Source organism: Oncorhynchus tshawytscha, linkage group LG10 (assembly GCF_018296145.1).
Source record: "Oncorhynchus tshawytscha isolate Ot180627B linkage group LG10, Otsh_v2.0, whole genome shotgun sequence".
NCBI classification, from domain to species: Eukaryota; Metazoa; Chordata; class Actinopteri; order Salmoniformes; family Salmonidae; genus Oncorhynchus; species Oncorhynchus tshawytscha.
Window position 1 is genome coordinate 83335133 of NC_056438.1, and position 27004 is coordinate 83362136.

The 27004-nt window shown below is 40.6% G+C and overlaps 2 protein-coding genes across 3 annotated transcripts in view; both read right to left on the reverse strand.

Annotated features, from left to right (window-relative positions):
- ndc1 (NDC1 transmembrane nucleoporin) overlaps positions 1 to 9706 on the reverse strand; it is a 44001-nt gene extending 34295 nt beyond the window's left edge. Inside the window, exons 1-4 of one of the 2 annotated variants that reach the window (XM_042329244.1) lie at positions 9325 to 9706; positions 4346 to 4466; positions 3676 to 3777; positions 3074 to 3248 (exon numbers count right to left, since the gene is read on the reverse strand). In XM_042329244.1, the coding sequence (XP_042185178.1) occupies positions 3074 to 3248; positions 3676 to 3777; positions 4346 to 4466; positions 9325 to 9366 (440 nt within the window). In that variant the 5' untranslated portion in view covers positions 9367 to 9706. The remainder of the gene's footprint in view (positions 1 to 3073; positions 3249 to 3675; positions 3778 to 4345; positions 4467 to 9324) is intronic. The other variant, XM_042329243.1, reaches the window with a different exon arrangement.
- A 15918-nt stretch (positions 9707 to 25624) lies between these two features.
- zgc:113691 (uncharacterized protein LOC503529 homolog) lies at positions 25625 to 26458 on the reverse strand. Its single transcript, XM_024416737.1, has one exon. The coding sequence runs from the start codon at positions 26456 to 26458 to the stop codon at positions 25625 to 25627; it is 834 nt and encodes a 277-aa protein (XP_024272505.1).
- Between the last annotated feature and the right edge of the window lie 546 nt (positions 26459 to 27004).

A 27004-nucleotide genomic window follows, 5' to 3' on the forward strand; every position in this document is an offset into this window, starting at 1 on the left:
TGAGGGCCTGCAAAACAAATTGATGGAAAGTGGTGTTGGAGTAAAAAAAAAACATACGACTTTATAAAATCCATGTACACAAAAAAAATAGGCCAAACACACATCTTTCCACAGGGCCGTGGGGTGAGACAGGGAAGCAGCTTAAGCCCCACCATCTTCAACATGTATATCAAAATATTGGCAAAGGCACCAGAACAGTCTGCAGCACCCGGCCTCACTCCACTAGAATCTGAAGTCAAATGTCTACCGTTTGCTGATGATCTGGTTCTTCTCTCCTCAACCAACAGCAGCACCTAGATCTTCTGCACAGATTCTGTCAGACCTGGGCCCTGACATTAAATATCAGTGAGTCAAAAATAATGGTGTTCCAAAAAAGGTCCAGTTGCCAGGACCACAAATACAAATTCCATCTAGACACCGTTGCCCTAGAGCACACAAAAAACAAAACATACCTCAGCACCACAGGTAACTTCCACAAAGCTGTGAACGATCTGAGAGACAAGGCAAGAAGGGTCTTCTATGCCATCAAAAGGAACATCAAATCCGACATACCAATTAGGATCTGGCAAAAAATACTTGAATTAGTTATAGAGCCCATTGCCCTTTATGGTTGTGAGGTCTGGGGTCCGCTCACCAGCCAAGAATTCACAAAATGGGACAAACACCAAATTAAGACTCTGCATACATAATTCTGCAAAAATATTCTCTGTGTACAACATAGAACACCAAATAATGCATACAGAGCAGAATTTGGCCAATACCCACTAATTCTCTAAATTCTACAACCACCTAAAAAAAGAAGCGATTCCCAAACCTTCCATAACAAAGCCATTACCCAGAGAAACTAACCTGGAGAAGAGTCCCCTAAGCAAGCTGGTCCTGGGGCTCTGTTCACAAACACAAACAGACCCCACAGAGCCCCAAGACAACAACACAACTAGACCCAACCAAATCATGAGAAAACAAAAAGATAATTACTTGACACATTTGGAATAACTAACAAAGAAACAGAGCAAATTAGAATGTTATTTGGCCCTAAACAGAGAGTACACAGTGGCAGAATACCTGACCCAAACTTAACCTCTTGAGCTTATGGCTCAATACTGCCCCCGTTGGAGGAAGTGCGTGCCCATAGTAAACTGAAAATATTTTTCCAAAATTGCTAATATATGCATATAATAATAATTATTGAATAGAAAACACTCTAAAGTTTCTAAAACCGTTTAAATTATGTCTGTATGTAAAGCAGAACTCTCAGGGCAGCCTTTCTCCCAAACTCTCTCTTGTCAAGAGAAAAGTTGGGTCAACTTTGACGTCATCGCCCCCACCCTTCCCAGGCAGCTACCGATCTGGGAACAGTATGTATTTGTTCAGCGCGATGTCTGCTTTCAATTGGCACGTTCATTGTTTGAATTTCGCGCTCCCTCATCCTTTGGCGGGCGAAAATGCCCGGTTCACTCTCACATACATGCACTCTATTGCGCGCGGCCGATTTGGAGAACGTTCTTTTCCAATAGACACCAGTTGAAGCCGGTTCGTTTGTTTGCGATTATCATTGTTTTACATGATAAAAACATCATTTTGCTCGATTCTGCACTTAGTTTGACCAGTTTAGTCGACATATAATATGTAATTTTGAAGTTTGATTGCGCAAGAGTGCGGGACCAGAAGGAGCAGAAGTTATTTTGGGTGCATTTCAGCTGAAGCTGTTAGCATATGCTAATACAAAGACGCACAACTTGAAACCAAACGATGTATTGGGTAAGTATGACTCCTTCTACGTCTTCTGATCGAAGAACATCAAAGGTAAGGGAATATTTATGTGGTTATTTTGGGTTTCTGTGGACTCCAAACGTAGAGGAGACACTGCTAATATCTGAGCACCGACTCATAGCATAGACTAGTGAACGAATTCTGTAACGTTAAAAATAAATGTAACACAGTGGTTGTATTAAGAAGAAGTGTATCTTTGTAACTATATGTAGAACATGTATATTTAGTCATGTTTATTGCTTGTTATCTGACGTTATCTGTCAGAGCTATCATAATTTCTCCGGACATTTTGAGTAGCATTTTTTGAAATGTCGTCATTGTAAACAGAGATTTATGGATATTAATGGCATATTATTGAAAAAAAAAAAAATGTACTGTGTAACATGTAATATTACTGTCATCTGATGAAGATTTTCAAAAGGTTAGTGAATTATTTATTTTTTAATCCTACTTTTAAATTTTATATTTTCTGGGACAAAATGGCCGCCGTTTGCCTTTTGTTTCGGTGGTGGTCTAATATAAATGTGTGCTATGTTTTCGCCGTAAAACATTTTAGAAATCTGACTTGCTGGGTAGATGAACAAGGTGTTTATCTTTCATTTGAGCTATTGGACTTGTGTAGGTGTGGAGGTTAAATATGTCTAAGAATATTTTTTCACATTTTGTGTTATGCTAATGAGCTTGAGCCGTAGTCACGATCCCGGATCCGGGATGGGTAGCATCAAGAGTTAAGGAAAGCTTTGACTATGTACAGACTCAGTGAGCATAGCCTTGCTATTGAGAAGACATTCTTTGTGCTCACTGCCCACAAAATGAGGTGGAAACTGAGCTGCACTTCCTAACCTCCTGCCAAATGTATAAGCATATTAGAGACACATATTTTCCACAGATCCACAAAGAATTAGAAAATAAATCACATTTTGCCAAACTCCCATATCTACTGGGTGAAATAGGCAGGCAGCCTAGTGGTTAGAGCGTTGGGCCAGTAACCAAAAGTTGCTGGATCGAATCCCCAAACTGACAAGGTAAAATCTGTCGTTCTGCCCCTGAACAAGGAAGTTAACCCACTGTTCCTAGGCCGTCATTGTAAATAATCATTTGTTCTTAACCGAGTTAAATAAAGGTTAAATAAAAAATGTATCCCACAGTGCGCCATCACAGCAGCAAGATGTGTGACCTGTTGCCACAAGAAAAGCACAACCAGTGAAGAACAAACACCATTGTAAATACAACCTATATTTAAATTAATTTCCATCCCTGTGTGTATGCCAGGTAAACCTAAACATGTGTGGTGTCTCACCTCTCATCCTGTGTACAGGAGTGCCCCAAGGACCTGTAGCGCCCTCCGATGGTGAAGGCACAACACCAAGCTACTACAACACCCATGATGCAGTGCACCAGTGAGTGGACGAACTGACGGGGGTGGAGCACCTGACCCAGGAGGGCGATCTTGGAACAGGCGATGGATGGGACGACTGGTGGGAATCAATCAATTAATCAAACAATTAGTAAAACAGGGTGAATGCTGGGACTGTTGTCCCAGGACATTGGCACCTCCATATACAGGGTGAATGCTGGGACTGTTGTCCCAGGACATTGGCACCTCCATATACAGGGTGAATGCTGGGACTGTTGTCCCAGGACATTGGCACCTCCATATACAGGGTGAATGCTGGGACTGTTGTCCCAGGACATTGGCACCTCCATGTACAAAGCCACCTACAGTACAGTGAGAGCATCATTTATATATATATGTATACAGTAATTGCATTGTCCTGGTTCCACCCACGCAGCCTGATTCAATCTCAAGAGATGGAGTGCAGCAATCACCTCTGGCTCCTTCCACTCAGAAGTGTGATCCCCTGGGAGAACCCTGGGAGAACCCTTCAGCTACTGGCTCACCTGTGTAATACTCCAGGTTGAAGAAGCCCACCATCAATACCACTCCACATAGCAGAATGAAGGAGAAGATGGCACTGGCACTGGTCAATAGGGACAGGCATTCTAGAAGCAGACAACACATAATTAATAGCATTCTAGAACGAGACATTAGAATAATGTGCTTACAAGCAGTCTCCGACATAACTGTCTTAGCTGACTACAGTAAGGTAAGTTAGTCTGACTGGCTACACAACCAGAGAACGACTACAGTAAGGTAAGTTAGTCTGACTGGCTACACAGCCAGAGAACGACTACAGTAAGGTAAGTTAGTCTGACTGGCTACACAACCAGAGAACGACTACAGTAAGGTAAGTTAGTCTGACTGGCTACACAACCAGAGAACGACTACAGTAAGGTAAGTTAGTCTGACTGGCTACACAACCAGAGAACGACTACAGTAAGGTAAGTTAGTCTGACTGGCTACACAACCAGAGAACGACTACAGTAAGGTAAGTTAGTCTGACTGGCTACACAACCAGAGAACGACTACAGTAAGGTAAGTTAGTCTGACTGGCTACACAACCAGAGAACGACTACAGTAAGGTAAGTTAGTCTGACTGGCTAGAGTGAACTAAAACATTTTGACATTGTGTACTAGGTGAGTGTATTGGCTTGTGAAAGCTTCTCTTACCTGATATCCAGAGTATCGGGTGAAACAGACTGAATCTGATGAGAAGTACAAACAGAGCTGTGGTGGGCAGCAGCAGCAGGACAGACCACGCCATACTGGCTACTGCTCTCCAACAAATCACCTGGAAACACCAACATTCATTCCGCAGATACAATACATCACATTGGGAAGTGACTGGTATGCCAGAATTGTGTTACCTGAAAACGTTAGCCTGAATAAGTCTAGCCGAGGAACGCTGAACTCTGTTCTCTTTTATCGAGGTGGAGTTGAGTTCTGATAACTGGTCGCGTGATTTGCTAGCAACAACAGAGAAACTGTCAGTCGATGCTTGTTAGAAAAACACCAATTCTGAAAACGATTACCCGTAACTATGTTTGTTCTGTACAATCGCATTCCTCCCCCAGTGTGCAGAAATTAATACTAGAAAAATATATATATTTAAAACTTCCCGAATACAACCACTGACTTTTCCCCTAATTTGTGTTACTCATCTCAGTGAATGGCACATAGTTGTACATAACAAACATAGGTAGAGGTCAGGGTTTTCAGAATTGACATTTTTACAAGCATCGACTGATGGCGCCTCAATGTTGTTGCTAGCAAATCGCACTCCACCTCGATACATATGAACACCGTTGAGTGTTCTTCAGCGAGAATAAACCCGTCCCTCTACTAGGGTTGCAAAAGGGTCTGAAATATTCCAGGATTTTTCCTTGGGAAGTTCAACCCGGGAATTTGGAGAATTTTGCTTAAATACATTTCTTTTTAAAAGTTAGCTTATAACCTTCAACATTTTTTTTGTGGGATACACATAAGGCAATTCTAGGTTAAACTATCCTCAATTCAATGGAATTGCAACCCTCTGCATGCACAGTGCATTCCTCCATCACATGTACAGCTGATTCTCAAGATCTTGCACACTAACCAGATGCTATTGATCCCACACTACTACACTGTCTGAGCCAAGGACTACATGCTTTCTGGTAAGTTTTGATTACAATACTGGGTGGGGTGAATATATTTTATACGACATACATTATTTTTGTTAACTAGTAAATAGTAGCCTACAGCAAAGTGTGCTTAAATCATTTCTAACTTCTTAACAATTTCTGCTAGTTAGTTTTTGCTACCATGTGGGTTTTAGCTCGATTGAGCCTGCTAACTGAGGAGTGTTATTTCACCTGTTTCCATACATGTTTCATTTTAAAACATCTTACAAAGGAGTTGTTTAATCTAACTGCTTAACTATTTATCTGTACATGGAATTGTATTTGTTGTTTTTTTTCAACTAATTTTGTTCTAATCTTTACAGGAAAATGCCACGGGCACCATCTGATGTGTGGAGACATTTCACTGCAGCAAATGTAGTAGGAAAAGCTGTGTACATTTGCAAATAGTGTGGCAAATCGTATGTGAAGAACACAACAAAGATGCAGAATCATCTGGCCAAGTGCATAAAGTTCCCTCAGTGCTCACAACAAGAAACCTCTGACAAAAGCCCCTCTACTTCTATTCGAGGTGTAAATGATGAATCAGACACCTTATCCATAGTCAACAGCTCATGGTCCTCCTGGAATTCAAAGTTTTTTGGACTCAATGGAGGAACGTAGTCAGAGAAATGCTGATGAATGTCTTGCTCGAGCTGTGTATGAAACTGGTTCACCGCTGATGCTCACAGGCAATGTGTATTTTAAGAGATTTCTGAATGTTCTTCGCCCAGCACATATCCCTCCAACCAGTATTCTACAAGAGCACAGACAAGGGACAACAGACACACAGGTCTCTACATTGCAGATGAGCTGAAGGCAGTCAATGACCTTGGACCACAGAAGGTATTTGCACTGGTGACAAACAATGCTGCGAACATGAAGGCTGCTTGGTCTAAAGTGGGAGGAGTCCTACCCTCACATCACACCCATTGGCTGTGCTGCTCATGCATTGAATCTGCTCCTCAAGGACATCATGGCACTGAAAACAATGGATACACTCTACAAGAGAGCCAAGGAAATGGTTAGGTATGTGAAGGGTCATCAAGTTATAGCAGCAATCTACCTCACCAAACAAAGTGAGAAGAATGAGAGCACCACATTGAAGCTGCCCAGCAACACAGGGTGGTGTGTCATGTTTGACAATCTCCGAAGTCTGCCGATATGGACAGCCCAATCAAGAGGATCCTCCAGGATGATGTATTTTGGGAGAGAGTGGTAAGCAGCCAGAAACTCCTGAAACCTATAGCAGTAGCCATTGCACAGATTGAGGGAGACAATGCCATCCTGTCTGATGTTCAGACTCTGCTTGCAGATTTAAGAGAATAAATCCGTACTGCCCTGCCAACTTCACTGTTTCTCCAAGCAGAGGAAACGCAGTTACTTCTGCCTGAAGCCCATCCACACCGCAGCGTACATGTTGGACCCCAAGTATGCTGGCTAGAGCATCCTGTCTGGTGCAGAGATCAACAAGGCCTATGGTGTCATCACTACCGTGTCTCGCCACCTTGGCCTGGAGGAGGGCAAGGTTCTTGGCAGTCCAACATATCGCATCAGCCACCTGGTGGAAGGGACTTTGTGGATCGGAGGGTCTTTCCCCCGTTGCCTCCATCATCCTCCAAATCCCACCAACATCAGCTGCCTCAAGAGTGCAACTGGTCCTAGCTTTTTGAGCCTGACAACGAGACATCGTCAACAAGGTTGGAAAGTGACAGTGAAGATGAGGCCTTGGAGTCTGATGTTCAAGAGGTGGACATTGAGGAGGTCCAGGGAGAAGACATGGAAGCATGATAGGAAGACAACCAAAGCTTTAGTTTCTAGACTATCATTTTACAGATGTATGTTGAAAATGTTTTTTGGGGAGATGCGATGGATCATTCAATATTCCCTTTTGTTGTTCTGTCAAATCACCCCATGTAAAGAGTCAACAAATTTAATTAAAGTTAAATTCGTAACTACTGTTTTTTTTTCTATAGGAAGGATTTAATCATTTGCAATTCTCTCCATATGATGTGGTAAATATATCCAATGCAAAAAAACATTTAAATGGTATTAATATTAATTTGCATATATTCCTGTTAATTCACATTAATTCCCACAGAAGGTTTCCACCTGTGAATATTCCCCAAAATGTGCAACCCTACTGGTGACACTGTCAGTGATTTATTTAGAATTCAAGGGACTCTTAACCAGCATGGCTACCACAGCATTCTGCAGCAATACGCCATCCCATCTGGTTTGCGCTTAGTGTGACTATCATTTGTTTTTCAACAGGACTATGACCCAAAACACACCTCCAGGCTGTGTAAGGACTATTTGACCAAGAAGGAGAGTGATTGAGTCCTGGCATCCACAATCACCCGACCTCAACACAATTTGAGATGGTTTGGGATGAGTTGGACCGCCTAGTGAAGGAAAAGTAGACAACAAGTACTCAACATATGTGGGAACTCCTTCAAGACTGTTGGAAAAGCATTCCTCATGAAGCTGGTTGAGAGAACGCCAAGAGTGTGCAAAGCTGTCATCAAGGCAAAGGGTGGCTATTTGAAGAATATCAAATATATTTGTGCTTACTACGTGATTCGATGTGTTATTTCATAAATGTTGATGTCTTCACGATTATTCTACAATTTATAAACTCAAAAATAAAGAAAAACCCTTGAGTTAGTGTGTAGAAACTTTTGTCTGAAATTATGACCCCTTCCTCAGGAGCCTAATTCATGCTACTGGGAAACACAAGCACTCAAATTGCTTCGCTATTCATGTTGAATAAATTAGTCTTCATTTGAACTAAGCAAGCTGCTAAATAGTTCAGTTTACGTCAGGGGCTATAGGCTACCTGCTTTTATCTAAGCGAACCCTGGCAAAACTGAATCATAATCATCAACCCAGATTTTAGTCTGTAGCTTATGCCTATTGATATGAGAAGTCAATCTCAGGAAGTGGGACATTTATAACGGTTTATAGTATTAACATCTGTCACATAATAACAGCTAAATTGCCAGAAAATAGCCTAACATGAACATTTTAAAGGAAGTCCAAGTGGTTCTTGCTCAGAGATTGAGATCCTCGGTCCAACTTTCATCACTCAAACTCTCCTGTTGGATTCATCTATGTTACAGACATACGCAAAGGGGATTTATTTACAATAATAAACCTGGTTTTATACCTGAATGTAGATTGACTGAAAGCGGCGGTATACCAGACCATATACCATGGGGTATGAGAAAATATGACTTTTAATTGCGTTGGTACACAGTTTATTATAGCAATAAGGCACCCCGGGGGTTGTGGTCAATATATCACGGCTAAGAGCTGTATCCGGGCACTCAGCTTTGCGTCATGCTTAAGAACAGCCCTTAGCCGTGGTATATTGGTCATTTAGCATACCCCCTTGTGCCTTATTTCTTAATCATAGCAGTCAAACGAGCTAAATCGACATCCATTGATGGAAACTGATCTGGCGAGTTTAATAAGGGTTAATTATTTTCTCTTGCCACATATTCAGTCATAGCTTGCAATAACTATTATTTTGAGGAAACACGAATTACACTTCTAATGTCGTTACAAATTACTATGTTATCCCTTCTAATTGGATCGATAACATTATGGGAAAGGGTTTTGTTGTATAAATATGGCAACTCCACTCTTGCTGTGAAAAACAAACTATTGGGCTGGTTTCCAGGCGTCTTGTGCGGGTTTTGGGTGGTATGTATTGGGCTAGAAATTGTAGCTTGGATCCAGACCCTCCGGTCAAAGCTGAATGCTACGTTAAACTACTAAGTTACCTAGTTTATGTGAAACTTGAAAATCTAGCTAGCTTTTCTACGATTACAGACAGCCAGCAACAACTTGTGTTGTTGATGTTATACTAGCAATGAAATGTAGCTACTGTTACTAGCTAGCTAGTTAGTTAATAGCAAAGCTAGCTACTGTAATTGGGTAACTAACTAGCTAGCTGTGGTTTAGTTGTTTAAATAGGGCAGTGCTTACCTTACGAACGAACCAACAACAACTTTGATCCGATGAAAACATTTTGTTTCGATATAAAGATTTTTGATTCGACTGCAAAAAAAAAAAAGGTGTTTAAAAAAAAAAACAATTATGCCAGCTAGTTGTCAAAATCCTAGAGAATATTCCACTTCTGTGCAGTTTCTCGTATAAGCGCGGCACATGCATTCAAAGGACATGTCAGGACCCCCCTTTTTTCAAAGTCAGTCCAGAGAGACGACAGCATGAAGAAGAGAGGCTGAAACTGCTTCTCAGAGACAAATCCACACCACAGTTGTAAAGCGACGTCATGGCGACGCTGGCTGATGAAGAACATGCGTAGAAAACACTTCATCAGGTCTCGCCGCCGAACTGCGCATGTGCATGCCGTCAAAAATCAAAGGCACTCTCCATCGATACAAAAGTTTTTTTTTTTTAAAGAAAATTAAAATATGTCACTTTCACGAGGTTGGAGTAATAACATGTTCAATTACTTAAGACTTTGGCTCGAATCTCGGTTCTGCCATTAGATTTCGAGAAAATTATTAATTCATGAATAATTGTTTCACTTCTCTCATTGACTTGTCAAACGCCAAACCCCGACCTAGTCTGTTTGGTCCGTTTCGGAAGCGTTCCCGGGAAGGTCGTGATGTTGCGCCTCTTGGGTTTTAGAAACTCTGTGGTCTGTCACAAATAAATTAGGTGGTGGGCCGAAGCCTAAAAACGTGAAGTTGATCGATCCCCGTCGAGGAAGGACCTGATATTTTGTATATGACAGTACAACATTCTTATGATGACTATAAAATTTGTTGGCACCTTAACTTGTCATAAAAAGTATATTTCAACACCCTGTCTACTCAGGCAAATTTGCAAACTGCTAAACTTGGAACCAATAGGATCTTCCGTACAGACCCCTCGTGATGAAGACAGCCAATGGCTGTAGGATGAAACACAGCCTCCAATGAAAACTCGAGCTGCTTCCTGTGCGTGTGTGTGCGTGCGCGTGCGCCAGAGACGGAAATAAGATCTGTTTTGGAGTGAAATGTGCAGCATGCAATTGGAATTGTCCTGAACGTATGAAGAGGAAACACCGTTGACCAGTGGTGTAAAAAGTATCCAATTGTGATACTTGAGTAAAAGTATAGATACCATAATAGAAAGTTACTCAAGTAAAAGTGAAAGTTACCCAGTATATCCTACTTGAGCAAAAGTCTAAAAGTATTTAGTTTAAAATATACTTAAGAATCAAAATAAATTGTAATTGATAAAATATACTTAAGTATCCAAAGTAAAAGTATAAATCATTTAAAATTCCTTATATTAAACAAAGCAAACGGCACCATTTTTGTGTTTTTAAAATTTATGCATATCCAGGGGCACACTCCAACACTCAGACATAATTTACAAAAGATGCATTTGTGTTTAGTGAGTTTGCCAGATCAGAGGCAGTAGGAATGACCAGTACGTATTCCCTCGATAAGTGTGTGAATCGGGCCATTTTCTTGTCCTGCTAAGCATTCAAAAGGTCCCATGGTGTTCATCTACAAGTCTATGCTAGGTAAAGCTCCACCTTATCTCAGCTCACTGGTCACGATGGCAACACCCACCCGTAGCACGCGCTCCAGCAGGTGTATCTCACTGATCATCCCTAAAGCCAACACCTCATTTGGCCGCCTTTCCTTCCAGTTCTCTGCTGCCTGTGACTGGAACGAATTGCAAAAATCTCTGAAGTTGGAGACTTTTATCTTCCTCACCAACTTTAAACATCTGCTATCTGAGCAGCTAACCGATCGCTGCAGCTGTACATAGTCCATCGGTATATAGCCCACCCAATTTACCTACCTCATCCCCATACTGTTTTTATTTTATTTACTTTTCTGCTCTTTTGCACACCAGTATCTCTACTTGCACATGTTCATCTGATCATTTTTCACTCCAGTGTTAATCTGCTAAATTGTAATTATTCACTCCTATGGCCTATTTATTGCCTACCTCCTCATGCTTTTTGCACACAATGTATATAGATTCTTTTTTTTCTACTATGTTTACTATGTTGACTTGTTTATTGTTTATTCCATGTGTAACTCTGTGTTGTTGTCTGTTCACACTGCTATGCTTTATCTTGGCCAGGTCGCAGTTGCAAATGAGAACTTGTTCTCAACTAGGCTACCTGGTTAAATAAAGGTGTTCTCAACTAGCCTACCTGGTTAAATAAAGGTGTTCTCAACTGGCCTACCTGGTTAAATAAAGGTGTTCTCAACTGGCCTACCTGGTTAAATAAAGGTGTTCTCAACTGGCCTACCTGGTTAAATAAAGGTGTTCTCAACTAGGCTACCTGGTTAAATAAAGGTGTTCTCAACTAGGCTACCTGGTGAAATAAAGGTGTTCTCAACTGGCCTACCTGGTGAAATAAAGGTGTTCTCAACTAGCCTACCTGGTTAAATAAAGGTTTTCTCAACTAGGCTACCTGGTGAAATAAAGGTGTTCTCAACTGGCCTACCTGGTTATATAAAGGTGTTCTCAACTAGCCTACCTGGTTAAATAAAGGTGTTCTCAACCAGCCTACCTGGTTAAATAAAGGTGTTCTCAACTAGGCTACCTGGTTAAATAAATGTGTTCTCAACTGGCCTACCTGGTTAAATAAAGGTGTTCTCAACTAGGCTACCTGGTTAAATAAAGGTGTTCTCAACTGGCCTACCTGGTTAGATAAAGGTGTTCTCAACTGGCCTACCTGGTTAAATAAAGGTGTTCTCAACTAGGCTACCTGGTTAAATAAAGGTGTTCTCAACTGGCCTACCTGGTTAAATAAAGGTGTTCTCAACTGGCCTACCTGGTTAAATAAAGGTGTTCTCAACTGGCCTACCTGGTTAAATAAAGGTGTTCTCAACTGGCCTACCTGGTTAAATAAAGGTGTTCTCAACTGGCCTACCTGGTTAAATAAAGGTGTTCTCAACTGGCCTACCTGGTTAAATAAAGGTGTTCTCAACTGGCCTACCTGGTTAAATAAAGGTGAAATAAATAAACTGCCGTAGCCAGTTTATTAAAGGCTAACCAATGTTAGTTTGACTAGCCAAGCCAGTAACTTGTGTTACTATAATCATGTATGTCATTTCTCCCACACTAGCCAAGCCAGTAACTGTAAATGTCAATTTGACTGCTCACGAGACTAGTGTTAAATTAGCTGTCTTGCTGTCAGTGAATTATATTTTTGAATCATGTTTTGGCATAATTACAGTTGAAGTCGGAAGTTTACATACACCTTAGCCAAATACATTTAAACTCAGTTTTTCCCAATTCCTGACATTTAATCCTAGAAAAAAAATCCTGTTTTAGGTCAGTTAGGACCACCACTTATTTTAAGAATGTGAAATGTCAGAATAATATAAGTGAGAATTATTTATTTCAGCTTTTATTTCTTTCATCACATTCCCAGTGGGTCAGAAGTTTACATACACTCAATTAGTATTTGGCAGCATTGCCTTTAAATTGTTTAACTTGGGTCAAACGTTTTGGGTAGCCTTTCACAAGAGTCCCACAATAATTTGGGTGAATTTTGGCCCATTCCTCCTGACAGAGCTGGAGTAACTGAGTCAGGTTTATAGGCCACCTTGCTTGCACACGCTTTTTCAGTTCTGCCCACAAATTTTCTATGGGATTGAGGTCAGGGCTTTGTGATGGCCACTCCAATACCTTGACTTTGTTGTCCTTAAGCCATTTTGCCATTTGGAAGACCCATTTGTGCCCAAGCTTTAACTTCCTGATGTCTTGAGATGTTGCTTCAACATATCCACATAATTTTCCTTCCGCATAATTCTCCTTCCGAAGTGCACCAGTCCCTCCTGCAGCAAAGCACCCCCACAACATGATGCTGCTACCCCCATGCTTCACAGTTGGGATGGTGTTCTTCGGCTTGCAAGCCTCCCCCTTTTTCCTCCAAACATAACGATGGTCATTATGGTCAAACAGTTCTATTTTTGTTTCATCAGACCAGAGGACATTTCTCCAAAAAATACGAACTTTGTTCCCATGTGCACTTGCAAACCGTAGTCTGGCTTTTTTATGGCGATTCTGGAGCTGTGGCTTCTTCCTTGCTGAGCGGCCTTTCAGGTTATGTCAATAAAGGACTCGTTTTACTGTGGATATAGATACTTTTGTACCGGTTCCTCCAGCATCTTCACAAGGTCCTTTGCTGTTGTTCTGGGATTGATTTGCACTTTTCACACCAAAGTACGTTCATCTCTAGGAGACAGAACACGTCTCCTTCCTGAGCGGTATGATGGCTGTGAGGTCCCATGGTATTTATACTTGCGTACTATTGTTTGTACAGATGAACGTGGTACCTTCAGGTGTTTGAAAATTAGATAGAAACGTAGTTTGACTTGTTTTAACAATGTTTAGCGGTAGCTTTTTGGATTCCTTTCTCTGCATGTTGAACGAGTGGATTACTCAAATCGATGGCGCCAACTTAACAGACTTTTTGGGATATAAAGAAGGATTTTATCTAACAAAACAACCATCCATGTTGTAGCTGGGACCCTTTGGATTGCAAATCAGAGGAAGATTTTCTAAAAAGTAAGTGAATATTTTATCGCTATTTGTGAATTCATGAAACCTGTGCCGGTGGAAAAATATGTTAATGTGGGGCGCCGTCCTCAAACAATCTCATGGCATGTTTTCACTGTAAAGCCAATTGTAAATCAGACAGTTAGATGAACAAGAATTTAATCTTTTAACCGATTTAAGACACTTGTATGTACCTAAATGTTTAATATCCATCATTTTTTTACGATTATTTACTTGAATTGCGTGCCCTCCAATTTCCCCGGAAGTTGTAGACATGTGTCCCGCTGGCCAAGCCCTAAGAAGTTATAAAGCCTCACAGTATGTTATAAAGCCTTACAGTATGTTATAAAGCCTTACAATATGTTCTAAAGCCTTACAGTATGTGTTATAAAGCCTCACAGTATGTGTTATAAAGCCTTATAGTATGTTATAAAGCCTTACAGTATGTTATAAAGCCTTAGTGTGTTATAAAGCCTTACAGTATGTGTTATAAAGCCTTACAGTATGTTATAAAGCCTTACAGTGTGTTATAAAGCCTTACAGTATGTGTTATAGAGCCTTACAGTATGTTATAAAGCCTTACAGTATGTTATAAAGCTTAAGAGTATGTGTTATAGAGCCTTACAGTATGTTATAAAGCCTGACAGTATGTTATAAAGCCTTACAGTATGTTATAAAGCCTTACAGTATGTGTTATAAAGCCTTACAGTATGTTATAAAGCCTTACAGTATGTTATAAAGCCTTACAGTATGTGTTATAAAGCCTTACAGTATGTTATAAAGCCTTACAGTATGTTATAAAGCCTTACGGGGGACAAAATGGCGCCGTAGAGAGAACACGGTGTTTCAACGAGCTCTCGTGGCATTCGTAAAATTTATATTCTTACATTAATCTCCTAGCTTGAAAAAGTGGTAGAATTGGCTAAATAAGTTACCATATAATGAGTCTTGACGACTATTTCACAAAAATCTCCGACAACATGCCCAATAGAACTACTAAGAAGTCGACTAAAACCACCACCCCTGTGGATGTGCATGAGGAGCTAGCTAACGTTAGCGAAGCTAACACCATTGCGGATCCAGGCACAATGGACCTGATGATTCAAAAGATGACTGATAACATTACTAAAGTGATCGATGCTAAGATAAGAACGGTCTTGGAAGCAATAGCAGGCCATTCAGCTGAAATACAGAGCGTTGTGAAACGTGTTGTTGAGGCGGAAGGAAGAATTGCTGCAGTGGAAACTTCAACTACATCTATGGACGCTAAGATAAAAGCACTTGAGAAACAGGTGCGCGAAATGGCGGAGCACATTGACGACTTGGATAATCGAGGACGCAGATGCAATATTCGTGTTGTGGGACTCCAGGAAAATTCTGAAGAGACACGTTCAGTAAAATTCTTTGAGGAATGGATCCCTGGCTACCTACAAATGGACACTAAGGCTGGTCGTGTGAAGCTGGACAGAGCCCATCGCTCTCAAGCACCGATACCCGGTCCCAATCAGCGCCCACGGCCGGTGGTTATAAAGTTCCACAACTTCACCGACAAGCAGCGCGTCATGGATGCGGCTAGAAACATCGGCTCTGATGGTAGTCAACATAAAGGTCCAAAGGTCTCATTCTTCAATGATTATTCCACAGCGGTCGTACGAAGACGCAAAGCGTTTGATGAGGCGAAGGCTCGACTCAGGAGAATGAAGATGGACTACGCACTGTTGTTCCCGGCCACATTGAAGATTATGGTCAACGGATCACCTAAAAAGCTCTACACACCTGAAGAGGCTGCTGCGTTTACTGACTCTCTCGGGTAAATAACTTTAAGCTGCACCTCCACAGCATTGAATAACTTTGTTTATTTTTGGTTGAATCTGATCATGAAACAGTGGTGTGAGTCCTCACGTACTCCGGCTCAGTAATATTCGTATCTTTATTATTTTTCTTGCTAAAGTAATAGCCGCTATAGCTCAGGCTGAGATATGTGTGAATCCATATTGGTGCCCAGGCTTGGTTTTAGGTGGAAGAGCCTCAATCTTCTTCTATTGATTTTCTTTTCCATATATATAAAGGATGAGGCTATTGAGCGGCAATGCGGACTTAATAGCTAGTGGAAAAACCCCCTTTTGGATCTTTACATGTTTAATTTTTGGGTTTAGTATAGTTCGAGTTCAGGGTTCATATTTTTTGTTTATGCTCAGTGAGATAGAGGAGAGTTCAACACATGGAAAAATGGTACCACCACACTTTTACAGTAGGATCCAGTCTGGATATTGAATGGTCAAGATACAATGGCAGATAACAGACTACGTGTATGTACATGGAACATTAGAGGGAGCCATAACCCCATTAAAAGGAAGAAAGTACTGTCTTTTTTGGAAAAAAGAAAATATTGATATTGCCCTGTTGCAAGAAATTCATTTGGATGATAAGGAGCACCTGAAATTACAACAAGGAGGGTTTGGTCAAGTGTTTTTCTCATCATTTACATCCAGAAGTAGAGGTGAAGCAATTCTGGTGAAAAATAACTTACCACTTAAGGTCTTGAATTGTGTGAAAGATTAATTTGGTCGCTTTGTTATAATTAATGGTACTTTACAAGGGCAGAACATTTCCATAATGAATGTTTACTTCCCCCCTGCTCACCCCCCTGATTTCCTCACTAAGGCATTTCTAGACTTTTCAGAATTAAACTCAGACACTGCAGTGGTTGGAGGAGATTTTAACTGCTTGTTGAACCCCTTATTGATAAGTTTCCCAGTGGTATAGCTTCACTCTCTCCTCAAGCTAAGTCACTTAAAGTTATTTGTGATGATCTGGGGTATGCGGATGTCTGGAGAGCTTTTCATCCCTCCAACAGAGAGTTCATTTTTTTCTCTGCACCTCATGGATGTCAGACTAGAATAGATTATTTTTTTATGTCCAAGACGTCTTTGCAGTCTGTTTTTATCCACTAGGATAGGAAGCATAGTCATATCTGATCATGCTGAGGTGATCCTGGACATAAAACTCAACGGGGCATTCAATCGGTCAAGACATTGGAGGTTGAACACAACCATTCTTAAAGACCATACATTCACATCATATTTTATAACAGAGTTTAAAGCATTTTTCTCTATTAACTCTCAATCAACAGATAACCCCTCGCTCCTTTGGGAGACCTGTAAAGCGTATGCCAGGGGTCTGATTATGTCATACAAAGCTACTAAGAGATGGAAAAAGCGCGAAAAGCAAAAAATGTTAGAGGGTGAATTAGGAACTAAAGAGAAGGACTACATTAAAACGCCCACTCCTGCCCTATTAAAGGAAATATCAGTCATTAGATCAACGTTAGACTCTCTCCTAACACAGGACGCTGAAAAGAAAATGAGATTTGTCAGGCAAAAGCTATATGAACATGGCGATAAGCCAGGAAAGTACTTGGCATACCTAACTAAAAAGAGGGCTGACTCTCAGTCAATTGCTACTATTACTGATTCTGATGGTAATCATTTATATGAAAATAAATTGATAAGTGACTCATTTAAGAAATTTTATACAAACCTTTATGCCTCAGAACTGCCAAAGGATGCACCCAAATTAATGGAGAACTTCTTTTGTAAGATTGAGCTCCCTACTATCTCCGAAGAGCAGAGGTCCCTCCTTAATGCCCCTATTACCAAGGAAGAGATAATGTTCGCAATTAAGAATCTGCAAAATGGTAAGGCCCCAGGACCAGACGGGTTTTGTAGTGAGTTCTATAAAGAGTTCCATGGCCTGATCCTTGAGCCATTGCGTGATATGTTTAACCACTCATTTTCAAATGACCAACTCCCTCAAACGCTGAGAGAAGCCAACATTTCACTTATTCTCAAAAAGGGAAAATGTCCAGAGTCTTGTTCCTCGTACAGACCAACTTCCCTTCTGAATGTGTATAGAAAATTGCTTTCTAAAATTCTAGCCACAAGATTAGAGGACTCACTGCCACTAATTGTGAAAGGAGACCAAACTGGCTTCATTAGGGGCCGTAAGTCATGCAACAACGTCAGGCGGCTTCTTAATGTAATTCAAGCCTACCAACAAAGTGCTGTGGATGGGCTTGTGCTCTCCCTAGATGCTGAGAAAGCATTTGATCGTGTGGAGTGGTCTTACCTATTATTTGCTCTAAATAAATTTGGTCTGGGGGACAACTTTATAAATTGGGTGAAAGTTTTATATGATGATCCTCAGGCTGCTTTCCTTACTAATGGGCTACGGTCAAATAGCTTCTCTATACACAGAGGTACCAGACAGGGCTGTCCTTTATCCCCCCTCCTCTTTGCACTCATTATGGAACCACTAGCCGAGGCCATCAGGGTAACGCCTGCTATACAGGGGCTGCTCATTGGTGATGTTCACCATAAAATAAGCTTGTATGCTGATGATGTCCTGATATTCATCTCTAGTCCCGAGACTTCAATTACATCTCTTATTAATATTATTGAATTATTCAGCGAATTCTCAGGCTACAAGATTAACCTTACTAAGTCAGAGGCTATACCACTTGGTAGCCTACACTCTGTACCTAATACTTCTCCCCCCTTCCCTTTTAAATGGTCTCCCTCAGGTTTCATGTATCTGGGTATATTTGTAACTCCTAAATTCCAGCTAATGTACAAAGCCAATTTTGTTCCCTTGTTTGATACAATAAGACAGGATCTGGATCGCTGGAACTCTCTCCCGATTTCTTGGTTGTGTAGAATATCCCTCTTGAAAATGAACATTTTACCTAGACTGCTTTACCCAATCCAAATGATCCCAGTATTACTCTCCAATAAGGTAATAAAGGATGTAAATGGATGGCTAAGTTCCTTTATATGGAGTAAACGCAAGCCAAGACTTAAGATGGCAATATTGCAGCTGCCAAGTTCTATGGGCGGCTTGGACCTGCACAATATCAGGTTCTATCAACGGTGTGCCCACCTTTGTTATATTTCTGACTGGATCACAAATGATGACTCCTCTATTTGGTTAGACATTGAGACTTCTCTTTCAAAATACCCCTTACAGGATCTTTTATTTTTCAGAAGATTCAAGTCTGTAGAAGATCACTGCAATAATCCCGTTACACTTAACACACTCAAAGTATGGAGGTCAGTTCAACGCTTCCTGGGAAGGTCCAAACTAACCTCTGCTCTTACCCCAATTCTTAAAAACCCAGATTTCAGTCCAGGATTGCTGGATGCTTGCTTTAACTTATGGCTTAATAAGGGCATACGCAGGCTAAATGACTTATTTGCTGATAAGATTTTGTTGTCATTTGAGCAGATGGTCGAGAAATATCGACTCCCAAAGCAGGACTTTTTCCGCTTCCTACAAGTAAGACATTATATTCTGAAGAGCACCACCTTAATTGGTAACCCTGATGTGTCTGTCATTGAAAGAATGCTTTTTTTCCCACAAAGGAAAATGTCTGTAAGTCTGTTTTATGATACTTTAAGGTCCTTTTCTGCTGTCAACACACGGAGGGTGAAACAAGTGTGGGAGAAAGAATTGTCTGTTACTATTGACGAAGAGATGTGGGAGGACATTTGGAGATATGCAAAAACAATATCTATATGTAACCGTACTAGAGCAATCCAATTAAGAATAATACACAGATTGCATATATCCCCAAATCGCAGACATGCTTAGCCCCACTTCCTCTTCCCCTCAGTGTCTTAAATGCAAAACTGATACAGGCACCCTAACACATTGTTTATGGTCATGTACCAAAATACAAAGATACTGGTCTGGTGTTCTGCAAGAAATTGAAAAGATCCTAGGGGTTGATCTAGAATTGGACCCAGTTTCTTTACTGTTAGGTCTCCCTAGTAGGCATGTTACTTCTGTCGGTAAAAGGAGGCTTTACAACATCCTTACCTTCGCAGCGAGGAAAAACATCCTTTTACAGTGGATTAGTGATAAGGTTCCTTCTATTAAAGATTGGCATAAGATACTATTTGAATGGGTGCCTCTGGAATATCTGACATGTACATTGCATTCTAAAACAGACCAGTTCTACAAAGTATGGGAACCTTATCTAAATTACCTAGAACCTGAGGTATCAGCTATTATGCTGCAGGGATTCTCTTAGAATGGCGGGGATCTATGTATTTCAGAACTACACTGTACGTTCCATGTGTGGAACCTAACCTCTTGGTTTAAACTGAGCTTTTTGTTTAATTTCTGTTTGTAAGTTTGTTTAAAATGTATGTATTGAGAGACGCAATGATGGTGATGGGGTGAGAGAAGCACAGAGCGGGAAGAGGAAAATGGTGTACGTATGTATGGGTGTGTATATGTGTGTGTGTGTGTGCGTGTATGTATGCGTATGTGTGTGTATATGCATGGGTGTATGTATGTATGTGTATATATATGCACGTAGATATGTGTAAGTGGGTGCTGTTTTTCTTGTTTTTGTTCTGTGTGCTTTGTCTCTGTTGTTGTATCTCTTAATATGGGTGAAAATTGTGAAATTCCAATAAAAATACTGTTACAAAAAAATAAATAAAGCCTTACAGTATGTGTTATAAAGCCTTATAGTATGTTATAAAGCCTTACAGTATGTGTTATAAAGCCTTACAGTATGTGTTATAAAGCCTTACAGTATGTTATAAAGCCTTACAGTATGTTATAAAGCCTTATAGTATGTTATAAAGCCTTATAGTATGTTATAAAGCCTTACAGTAGGTGTTATAAAGCCTTACAGTATGTGTTATAAAGCCTTACAGTATGTTATAAAGCCTTACAGTATGTGTTATAAAGCCTTATAGTATGTTATAAAGCCTTACAGTATGTTATAAAGCCTTACAGTATGTGTTATAAAGCCTTACAGTATGTGTTATAAAGCCTTATAGTATGTTATAAAGCCTTACAGTATGTGTTATAAAGCCTTATAGTATGTTATAAAGCCTTACAGTATGTTATAAAGCCTTACAGTATGTTATAAAGCCTTATAGTATGTTATAAAGCCTTACAGTAGGTGTTATAAAGCCTTACAGTATGTGTTATAAAGCCTTACAGTATGTTATAAAGCCTTACAGTATGTTATAAAGCCTTACAGTATGTTATAAAGCCTTACAGTATGTGTTATAAAGCCTTACAGTATGTGTTATAAAGCCTTACAGTATGTTATAAAGCCTTACAGTATGTTATAAAGCCTTACAGTATGTTATAAAGCCTTATAGTATGTTATAAAGCCTTATAGTATGTTATAAAGCCTTACAGTAGGTGTTATAAAGCCTTACAGTATGTTATAAAGCCTTACAGTAGGTGTTATAAAGCCTTATAGTATGTTATAAAGCCTTATAGTATGTGTTATAAAGCCTTACAGTAGGTGTTATAAGGCCTTACAGTATGTTATAAAGCCTTACAGTATGTTATAAAGCCTTACAGTAGGTGTTATAAAGCCTTACAGTATGTGTTATAAAGCCTTACAGTAGGTGTTATAAAGCCTTATAGTATGTGTTATAAAGCCTTACAGTATGTTATAAAGCCTTACAGTATGTTATAAAGCCTTACAGTAGGTGTTATAAAGCCTTATAGTATGTTATAAAGCCTTACAGTAGGTGTTATAAAGCCTTATAGTATGTTATAAAGCCTTACAGTATGTGTTATAAAGCCTTACAGTAGGTGTTATAAAGCCTTACAGTAGTGGAGAGGGTAGTAAGTTTTAAGTTCCTCGGCGTACACATCACAGACAAACTGAATTGGTCCACCCACACAGACAGCATCGTGAAGAAGGCGCAGCAGCGCCTCTTCAACCTCAGGAGGCTGAAGAAATTCGGCTTGTCACCAAAAGCACTCACAAACTTCTACAGATGCACAATCGAGAGCATCCTGGCGGGCTGTATCACCGCCTGGTACGGCAACTGCTCCGCCCGCAACCGTAAGGCTCTCCAGAGGGTAGTGAGGTCTGCACAACGCATCACCGGGGGCAAACTACCTGCCCTCCAGGCCACCTACACCACCCGATGTCACAGGAAGGCCATAAAGATCATCAAGGACAACAACCACCCGAGCCACTGCCTGTTCACCCCGCTATCATCCAGAAGGCGAGGTCAGTACAGGTGCATCAAAGCTGGGACCGAGAGACTGAAAAACAGCTTCTATCTCAAGGCCATCAGACTGTTAAACAGCAACCACTAACATTGAGTGGCTGCTGCCAACAAACTGACTCAACTCCAGCCACTTTAATAATGGGAATTCATGGGAAATGATGTAAAATGTATCACTAGCCACTTTAAACAATGCTACCTAATATAATGTTTACATACCCTACATTATTCATCTCATATGTATACGTATATACTGTACTCTATATCATCTACTGCATCTTTATGTAATACATGTATCACTAGCCACTTTAACTATGCCACTTTGTTTACATACTCATCTCATATGTATATACTGCACTCAATACCATTTACTGTATCTTTTCATATATCCTTATGTACATATTCTTTATCCCCTTACACTTGTGTCTATAAGGTAGTAGTTTTGGAATTGTTAGCTAGATTACTTGTTGAATTATTACTGCATTGTCGGAACTAGAAGCACAAGCATTTCGCTACACTCGCATTAACATCTGCTAACCATGTGTATGTGACAAATAACATTTGATTTGATTTGATTTGAAGTATTCATTGGTTTCATAGCGAAATATAGCCTTTAAAAAATATATATATTTCACCTTTATTTAACCAGGTTGGGCAGTTGAGAACAAGTTCTCATTTACAACTGCGACCTGGCCAAGATAAAGCAAAGCAGTTCGACACATACAACAACACAGTTACACACGGAATAAACAAACATACAATCAATAATACAGTAGAAAAATCTATATACAGTGTGTGCAAATGAGGTAGGATAAGAGAGGTAAGGCAATAAATAGGCCATGGTGGCAAAGTAATTACAATTAAACACAGTTGAGATACTGGGGTGCAAAGGAGCAAGATAAATAAACAAATACAGTATGGGAATGAGGTAGATTGAATGGGCATGTGCAGTGATCTGTGAGCTGCTCTGACAGCTGGTGCTTAAAGCTAGTGAGGGAGGTAAGAGTCTCCAGCTTCAGTGATTTTTGCAGTTCGTTCCAGTCATTGGCAGCAGAGAACTGGAAGGAAAGGCAGCCAAAGGAGGAATTGGCTTTGGGGGTGACCAGTGAGAAATACCTGCTGGAGTGCGTGCTACGGGTGGGTGCTGCTATAGTGACCAGTGAGCTGAGATAAGGCGGGGCTTTACCTATCAGAGACTTGTAGATGACCTGGAGCCAGTGGGTTTGGCGACCAGTATGAAGCGAGGGCCAGCCAACGAGAGCATACAGGTCACAGTGGTGGGTAGTATATGGGGCTTTGGTGACAAAACGGATGGCACTGTGATAGACTGCATCCAATTTGTTGAGAAGAGTGCTGGAGGCTATTTTGTAAATGACATCGCCGAAGTCAAGGATCGGTAGGATGGTCAGGTTTACGAGGGTATGTTTGGCAGCATGGGTGAAGGATGCTTTGTTGCGAAATAGGAAGCCAATTCTAGATTTAATTTTGGATTGGAGATGTTTAATGTGAGTCCGGAAGGAGAGTTTACAGTCTAACCAGACACCTAGGTATTTGTAGTTGTCCACATATTCTAAGTCAGAACTGTCCAGAGTAGTGATGTTGGACGGGCGGGCAGGTGCGGGCAGCGATCGGTTGAAGAGCATGCGTTTAGTGTTACTTGCATATAAGAGCAGTTGGAGGCCACGGAAGGAGAGTTGTATGGCATTGAAGCTCATCTGAAGGTTAGTTAACACAGTGTCCAACAAAGGGTCAGAAGTATACAGAATAGTGTCGTCTGCGTAGAGGTGGATCCAAGAATCACCAGCAGCGAGAGCGACATCATTGAAGTATTCAGAGAAGAGAGTCGGCTCGAGAATTGAACCCTGTGGCACCCCCACAGAGACTGCCAGAGGTCCAGACAACAGACCCTCCAATTTGACACACAGAACTTTATCGGACAAGTAGTTGGTGAACCAGGCGAGGCAATCATTTGACAAACCAAGGCTGTTGAGTCTGCCGATAAGAATGTGGTGATTGACAGAGTCGAAAGCCTTAGCCAGGTCGATAAATACGGCTGCACAGTAATCGATGGCGGTTATGATGTCGTTTAGGACCTTGAGCGTGGCTGAGGTGCACCCATGACCAGCTCAGAAACCAGATTGCATAGCGGAGAAGGTACGGTGAGATACGAAATGGTCAGTAATCTGTTTGTTAACTTGGCTTTCAAAGGCCTTAGAAAGACAGGGTAGGATAGATATAGGTCTGTAACAGTTTGGGTCTAGAGTGTCTCCCCCTTTGAAGAGGGGGATGACCGCGGCAGCTTTCCAATCTATGGGGATCTCAGATGATACGAAAGAGAGGTTGAACAGGCTAGTAATAGGGGTTGCAACAATTTCTGCAGATAATTTTAGAAAGAGAGGTTCCAGATTGTCTAGCCCGGCTGATTTGTAGGGGTCCTGATTTTGCAGCTCTTTCAGAACATCAGCTATCTGGATTTGGGTGAAGGAGAAGTGGGGAAGGTTTGGGCGAGTTGCTGTGGGGAGCGCAGTGCTGTTGACTGGGGTAGGGGTAGCAGGGTGGAAAGCATGGCCAGCCTTACAGTATGTTATAAAGCGTTACAGTATGTTATAAAGCCTTACAGTATGTTATAAAGCCTTACAGTATGTGTTATAAAGCCTTACAGTATGTGTTATAAAGCCTTACAGTATGTTATAAAGCCTTACAGTAGGTGTTATAAAGCCTTACAGTATGTTATAAAGCCTTACAGTATGTTATAAAGCCTTACAGTATGTGTTATAAAGCCTTACAGTATGTTATAAAGCCTTACAGCATGTGTTATAAAGCCTTACAGTATGTTATAAAGCCTTACAGTATGTTATAAAGCCTTACAGTATGTTATAAAGCCTTACAGCATGTGTTATAAAGCCTTACAGTATGTGTTATAAAGCCTTATAGTATGTTATAAAGCCTTACAGTATGTGTTATAAAGCCTTACAGTATGTTATAAAGCCTTACAGTATGTTATAAAGCCTGATAGTATGTTATAAAGCCTTATAGTATGTTATAAAGCCTTACAGTATGTGTTATAAAGACTTACAGTATGTTATAAAGCCTTACAGTATGTTATAAAGCCTTACAGTATGTTATAAAGCCTTATAGTATGTGTTATAAAGACTTACAGTATGTTATAAAGCCTTACAGTATGTTATAAAGCCTTACAGTATGTGTTATAAAGCCTTACAGTATGTTATAAAGCCTTACAGTATGTGTTATAAAGCCTTACAGTATGTTATAAAGCCTTACAGTATGTTATAAAGCCTGATAGTATGTTATAAAGCCTTACAGTATGTTATAAAGCCTTACAGTATGTTATAAAGCCTTACAGTATGTTATAAAGCCTGATAGTATGTTATAAAGCCTTACAGTATGTGTTATAAAGACTTACAGTATGTTATAAAGCCTTACAGTATGTTATAAAGCCTTACAGTATGTGTTATAAAGCCTTACAGTATGTTATAAAGCCTTACAGTATGTTATAAAGCCTTACAGTATGTTATAAAGCCTTACAGTATGTTATAAAGCCTTATAGTATGTTATAAAGCCTTACAGTATGTGTTATAAAGCCTTACAGTATGTTATAAAGCCTTACAGTATGTTATAAAGCCTTACAGTATGTGTTATAAAGCCTTACAGTATGTTATAAAGCCTTATAGTATGTGTTCATTGGTTTCATAGTGAAATAAATCCTCCTTTTCACGTTGATGATTCCCATTTCCCAGCTGGAGGCCATTTCCCAGTGTATGATGGTTGTCGTTCCGCAGCTGATGACCATTTCCCAATGTTGTTAATCCCCCTTGTTTATCTATGGAAGACCTTGTCTTGTGGTGTCGTGATCGTGGTGAAGGAGAAGATTTGGTCTGAAACGCGTTGTGTGGGAGTTTCTGGGCTGAATCGATGGACATCTCTGTTTGTACTCCCTTGTGAGAGACAGATTTCTCTCCGGGCCTCTGGGGTAGGCCTATCGCAGGGAGAGTGAGCTGCTCTCTTTGAGATCTCTTATCCTCCCAGAGTTTCAACAAACGGCGTTGATTATTCGTCATGTCCTTCAGGTTCTGCTGTAAAGACTGCACCTGATATTCCAGAAGAGTTTTGGACGTGACAGCATTTGCCAGCTCTGCTGTCAGATCATCAATGGTCAAACTGAGTCTACCTGTTTTCTCCACCAGGAAACTGCACTGGCGCTCCTTCTCGTGCATGTCAGAGATGATGTCCTTGGTGGTTTTGCCGTTGAACTTGGGGCTCGCCTCCAGGCCTATCTCTTGGCGGAGAGTCTTGACATGCTTGCGCAGCTCCTTGTTTTCCGAAGTCATGGTCTTGAATTTCTGTTTCAGCAACTCCGTTGACCTCATCCTGGACTCGTACTGTCTCAGCTTCTCCCTCATAATACTCTCCCTGTGCACCGCATCGTCTCTCTCTTTCCTGCACTTCTCCAGAAGTTTCAACATCTCAAACTTGGAGACGTTCTCTTTTTTCTCAGCCATATGGTTATAGCTTTTAACAGACTCAAATATCACACATAAAACTAGAGTCCCTAGTGTGGGACAATAACCTATAAATCCTCTCTGTTCTCTACTCCTGGTTTCAGGTTTCTCTACTGCAGGTCTCTCCCATGGGTTCAAATAGATCGACAAATAATTTTCAGAAATCAAAAACATGAATATTCCTCAGGATCTAGAACGTTCCATCCATTGTTATATCCACCCTGGACATAAGCACTTGACACAATCCCCTTGTGTTAAGTCTATCAGAGAGAGAGCAGAGAGGCAGGCAGCACCAGGGCAGCTCCAGCTGGGCAGGCAGCAGTTCCTCTCCAGTGTAACACTAAGCTCAGGTCTAGAATGACCGTTAATTAGGCCACACCATCTCTTTGACACAGATCGTTTCAAGTGACACAATGTTTCTATTTTCTTAATTAAAGCCAAATACTTAAGCCCTTCTTGCTCAGTAAATGGTACAAACATAAGCCCTCCTTGCTCAGTAAATGCATCAACATAAGCCCTCCTTGGTCAGTAAATGCATCAACATAA

Bases quoted from the DNA above. Each gene is read 5' to 3' on its own strand.
- zgc:113691 (XM_024416737.1), bottom strand. From the start codon at position 26,458: ATGGCTGAGAAAAAAGAGAACGTCTCCAAGTTTGAGATGTTGAAACTT.